This window comes from Notothenia coriiceps, unplaced genomic scaffold (genome assembly GCF_000735185.1).
Source record: "Notothenia coriiceps isolate Sejong01 unplaced genomic scaffold, NC01 NC01_scaffold00009695, whole genome shotgun sequence".
Taxonomy (NCBI): Eukaryota; Metazoa; Chordata; class Actinopteri; order Perciformes; family Nototheniidae; genus Notothenia; species Notothenia coriiceps.
Window position 1 is genome coordinate 281023 of NW_011342396.1, and position 6060 is coordinate 287082.

Here is a 6060-nt window from a genome sequence, read left to right on the forward strand (position 1 = left end):
GGGGCTCGACTGTGTGATTAAGCAAGCCTTGGTTCCACCAGAGGGCCACCGGAGCAGATGTTCTCATTAAAAATGCAGGCTCAGTGAGCGAAGGAGATTGCCTTGTTCCAGGCAGAACCTGGCCGGAGGTTTAAAGCTCTCATTCCTCACTAGTAAGGCCAGCCCAGTTTCAATGCCTGTACAGCCTCTAAGCAATGTGGCAACCACCAAAAATGAATTATTACAACAGCATCGTACGTTCTTGGGTTATTCTCTTTAGTTCGCTGTTAAAAAGGAAAAAGGCGATCATTCAATTTCTGTGTTAGAAAAAGAAATGCAAACCTTAGAGCTTATGCGGTTTTCCTCTGGTTTTGGCACCCTGGTCGCTTGCTGTGTACTTGTTGAACATCTCATTAGGTGACTGGAGAAAAGAGATGCAAACATTTTCAGCTCAATACTATAGTGTACAAACTGAATATGAACACTGGGTTTTGGGGCTTAAGAACAACCTGCCGGTGACAGCTTGGGATATTCCATCCCTTCCAGCTGGCACCAAGATGGATCCTGGTACAATTAACAAGAAACTACAGAGCACTAAAGAGTGATGCAGCACACCAGAGGGCACATCTACACCTACAGTACACAGCTGGTTAATAGATTCAGGGGTATCCATCAAAAGCTTGTGTAAACCCACACTGAGACGGCAGCGGTCTGAATTCTTTGTTGAACTCTGAGGATAATCCCTGGGCATTAAATATTGTCAACACAGACACACAGTTTGGCCTATAATGCTAAAGTTGTTGGAAAGTTAAAGGGGGATTTGTGTGATCTGGAGGGGCATTCTGGTTTTCATCAAACAACAGACGCTGGGCTGAGGGTTTGATGCTGGGGTTACATGAGAGTGAGTGTGTTTATGTGTGCTTACGTGCACACATGCATGCGCTGCACATGGCTGTATATGCTGTGTATGTGGGAGGAAAGGTTACTGATGGATTATAGTCCTCACCTTTGAGGCTGACCCCATTACTGCCCTTCAGCCTCCCTCACCACCCCTTATCCTTCTCTTCCCGAACGTCCTCTCTTCTATACTACCATAACAACACACACACACACACACACACACACACACACACACACACACACACACACACACACACACACACACACACACACACACACACACACAGAATCTTGCCCTAACAGCAGTTGCTTTGCCACACGAGTGCACACACATGGGAACCGTTGGGTTTTGTCAGGAGGCCGTGCACATATTTAACTTGACAAGCATGCCAATCTGAGGTCCTTTCCTGCTGCCGGTGGCTGTTAACTAGAGAGGCCCAGATCTTACTATATGCCCCTACATTATTTCCAAAACGGTGCGTCCCATTTCACATATTTGTCTGGCAGAGAATGGTGTCAACTTTTTTCGCTACCTGTCATGGACGTTTCACTCACACGTCAGGAAGTGTTGGTATAAAGCCTGCAGATATTAAAGATACTGAGGGTGAAGGAAAGTTCAAAACTTGTCATTTTTTTTCTTTTTTGGTGCATTTGTTGCCTTGTTTTACTTTTGGGTCTATGATTTCTACAAACCATTCTGGTAAATGCTTTTATACAGTAAGAAAAAAGTTGGCGTGAGACGTTTTAATTTATGCTTATGGTAAAATAAATAGCTAATTGCTTTTGTGAGACACGCAAAAGGTCAGAGAAATGTTTGTTAGTAGAATTATGAGTAAATAGGTAGACAGTGACCCGTAAAAGAAAGACACATCAGGATCATTAAGGAAGGCTATAGCTTATTCTAATGGTACAAGTACACATAGGCATTATACATTGTACACACAATTACAGAAACTCAGATTCATGAAACATCCGTGTTTGTAGCAGAAATCTCAATGATGCTCTCTAATGATTTACCACAGCAATATGAGGTTAGGAAATACTGCCAGACATTTTACATAATTCACTTTTTTCCCTCTTAAATATGGTGCTGATGTCACTTTGTAGATTATTGGGGAGGGAGGCAGTTCATTATGCTCAGCTATATCTCTCCCTGTCTGTCTCTTGCTCGTGAGTGTAACTCGGAAACTTATATAGTCCATAAAACAAATGGCTGTTGTGTAGAACAGATTGTGTTGTTAAAGCAAACACTGTTTGTAACATTCGAAGGCAAGCAGAATTTCAACATAAAAAGAGCAATAACCTGTGTGTTACAAAGATTTATGAATCCCTGGATGGCGTGCTTCCTGCACACTGAGGATTGCCAGGTAGTAAATTAGGAAATGCCTTTTGGCAAAGAGTGTACCCTCTACCCATGCAGACACACCCACACAAACACACAGTGTCCTGCAAAGCTTACCACTACGTTGAGCCACAAAATGTAGCAGCACCATTTGCCAGTATGTAATGATATACATAGATATATAATGAAACACACTCAAACACATGTCAAAGAAACCAGGAATAAGTCTTTTAACAACACAAGGTTTCACTCTTTTTTAACAGGCCCATTACGTCCCAAAAAAAAAAGGGGGGGNCAATCATCACTCCTCTCTGGTCACTTTCACTTTTCCATGCTGCTGTGAGAGGACATCGCTGTATTCGCCTTTAAGTTACATCCGCAGGGAGATTCGGTTGAGTTCCATCACAGGATGTAACGCAGTAACGCACCGATTTAAATCACAGTAACTATAACGGCGTTACTTAATGGAAATAGGTAACTAGTAACGCTGTTAGTTACCGCAAAAAGTAGTTGCGTTACAGTAACGCGTTAGTCCCAACACTGAGCAAGACCAATGTGAAAGTAATGCAGATGAAGAAAAGGTTTATGTTTCTGCGTTGACTAAAAACACTGCCAGTAGACAGCACTATAATAATTCATCCATTTATTTTATAAAGTTTAAGTTTTATGTAAATTATATCATTGTTTTTTTCTAGAATGAAAGAGAACAGATCATGACGACCAACTTGTGGCTGTTTCAGGTACAATCATTTTTTATCTAGCGTGCCCAGTATGCCCAACATACAGTATGTGGGTGATTCTGTCAGTGACATAATTTATTAACACTATTTCTGCAGGAGTGGAATGATTATAGGCTAAGATGGGACCCAGAGAAGTACGAAGGCATCAAAAAACTGAGAATACCATCCAAACACATCTGGCTTCCGGATATAGTGCTTTACAACAAGTAAGTATGTGCACGTCATCCAACGAAAGTGGAAACCAGTTTAGTTGTTCATCTAGTTCTATTATGTTGTTCTAAAACCGGTTGAATGGAAAAGTAAATATAACATTTTCAGCCTGTGTGCATTTGTGTGTGGCAGCCTCTTATTAATGGATTACAGTATGGTATTAGTGGATTTACAGTATATCATTAAGAGGTTTTCCAAAATTGCCATCGGCCGTTAAAAGCAGAAAATCTGTAGCCAAAATAAGCCTGTTTTTCTATAGGGATTTTGTAATTAAATGTTCAGCATTCTCTCTCTTCTAAGCCTAGTTTGTTTTTAAATTTTTTTGCTGAGGTGAAGGGGATTAGGAATTGCTTAATCAACGTCTGCTTTTAGACAATCATGGGGGAGAGTGTGGGTTTGTTTGATTATTATAATTGCAATGAAGCAAAAATAGATTTTCCTGGTCTCCGGAAAAATTTCGTCCCCATACAACAGAACAGCATTATCAATTACGCTTCTAGGGAAATTTATTTTGCCCCAAATAGGTTTGTATTTGTGATTTTATTTATCACATATTGATTCAAAGTCTGCGGAAGTTTGTGTTTTTAGGCTCGGTGGATTGAAGGGTCATACAAAGACTTTACCCCCGTTTGTGTACTGTTGTAACTTTAATAAGGGATCGTAACTTATTTTAAGCCATGCATTGATCACGTTTAGCCACAGACTCATCCCTCCTCGGCACAGCACCAAGCGCCTCGGACAATCCTTTGTGCCTGTTGCCATCAGGCTGCACAACAAGGGGTCAACAATGTGACACAATTACTGGACACAAATACACACTGTTTCCACACATTCATGTAAATATATCTAATATGTATATTTGACCCAATATGTCTATAGTTTAATTTTAATTCATTTCTTAATTCATTTCTTATATTTGGTCATATGACCCAATATGTATATTATGCTCATTTTCATTCATTTCTTATTTCATAGTTTGTCATGTTTTTATTTTTATCTTTGATTTCATCTTTAATTGTATTAACCTGTGTGAATCTGTGCTGTCCTGTTTTTCATCCTTACCTTGTTGCTGTTGCAACTTCTGAATTTCCCCACGGTTATTAATAAAGCTCCATCTTACTCAGCCTAGCCAACTATTTTTGTACTTTTGTTTCATTTTCATTGTCATGAATGTGATTGAAACTGCTACCGTAATCCGGGAGAAAGAACATCACCCTTGAAGCGTTAAATATAATGCCCATTAAGCACTTTTCCATTGAAAATAGATGCAGTAGTGGTATAACGTCTCTAATTAGACGCTTGCATTAAGACAATATTTCACCAGGATTTGCCTTAGTGGAGTTTTTTCTTCTTTTACATTGCGCTATTGATAGCATACCATCATCATCGAGCCTTAATAAGAAACCACATCGATATTTCTCATCCAGTATTGCAAATCCTGTAATTTTTTTGAAAGTCATTGTTACTTTATTGACAGTTAGCTGACTTGAAATAGTCCATATTTAAGTGTTGCATTTAAACTCTGATTTCCCACACTCTAATCTTACATCTTCCCACAACCTCTTACAGTGTTGACGGTGTGTACGAAGTGTCCTTCTATTGCAACGCTGTCGTCTCCAACACAGGAGACATCTTCTGGCTTCCGCCCGCCATCTACAAGTCGGCCTGCGCCATCGAGGTGCAGAACTTCCCCTTCGACCAGCAGAACTGCACTCTCAAGTTCCGCTCGTGGACCTACGACCACACGGAGCTGGACCTGAGCCTCACAAGCGACTTCGCCAGCCGGGACGACTTCACGCCAAGCGGGGAGTGGGACATTGTCTCGCTCCCGGCGCGCAAAAACGAGGATCCCAATGACATCACTTACCTGGATATAACCTATGATTTTGTGATCAAGAGGAAGCCGCTGTTTTACACCATTAATCTGATCATCCCGTGTGTGCTGATCACGTCTCTGGCTATCCTGGTGTTCTACCTGCCGTCTGATTGTAGGGAGAAGAACACGCTGTGCATCTCAGTGCTGCTGGCCCTCACTGTGTTCTTGCTGCTGATATCAAAGATAGTGCCACCCACCTCTCTTGCAGTGCCACTCATAGGTAAGTTATATTTGCGTGTGTCTGTGTGCAACTATATATAGTTAAGGGTTTTAACTGTTAGTTAAAGATGCATTATTGGATATGTAAAGGGTGCCTATTATGCTTGTTGGGGGTTTCCCTTCCCTGTAGTGTGTTGCATAGGGTCTTGTGCATGTTAATGGTCTGCAAAGGCTAAAATCCACATTTCCCAAAGTCTCTCTCCAACATACACATTACATTACATTGCATTTAGCTGACGCTTTTATCCAAAGTCCATTCGACCAAGGAGATACAAACTTGAAGAAAACAGAATCATATACAGTAAGTACATCAGGTTTCATAGAGCCAAAACATTTCAAGTGCTACTCAACTGGCTTCAGATAAGCCAGTTCTTTGTTAGTATATAAGTGCTTTGTTAGTAATTCTTTGTTAGTAATTCTATCGCTCGAAGTGGAGTCGAAAGACATGAGTTTTCAGTCTGCGCCGGAAGATGTGTATGCTATCTGCTGTCCCGATGTCATTGGGGAGCTCATTCCACCATTTTGGAGCCAGGATAGCAAACCGACGTGTTTTTGCTGATGGGAACTTGGGTCCCCCTCGCAGTGCTGGTGCAGCGAGCCGCTTGGCCGATGCAGAGCGGAGTGCACGTGCTGGGGTGTACAATTTAACCATGTCCTGGATGTAGGAAGGGCCAGATCCATTTGCAGCATGGTACGCAAGTACCATTGTCTGGAAGTTAGATTCGCAGAAATAGGCAGTTACCCCGGAAGCCAGTGAAGGCGACGCGGAGAGGAGCGGCGTGGTGTGGGACGAA

The 6060-nt window shown here is 41.6% G+C and overlaps 1 protein-coding gene across 1 annotated transcript in view; it reads left to right on the plus strand.

Annotated features, from left to right (window-relative positions):
• Window positions 1-2213: 2213 nt before the first annotated feature.
• The window catches only part of LOC104945552 (neuronal acetylcholine receptor subunit beta-2-like), a 42757-nt gene continuing 38910 nt past the window's right edge, over window positions 2214-6060 (plus strand). Inside the window, exons 1-4 of the mRNA XM_010771248.1 lie at window positions 2214-2246; window positions 2917-2961; window positions 3058-3167; window positions 4741-5282. Of these exons, the coding sequence (XP_010769550.1) occupies window positions 2214-2246; window positions 2917-2961; window positions 3058-3167; window positions 4741-5282 (730 nt within the window). The remainder of the gene's footprint in view (window positions 2247-2916; window positions 2962-3057; window positions 3168-4740; window positions 5283-6060) is intronic.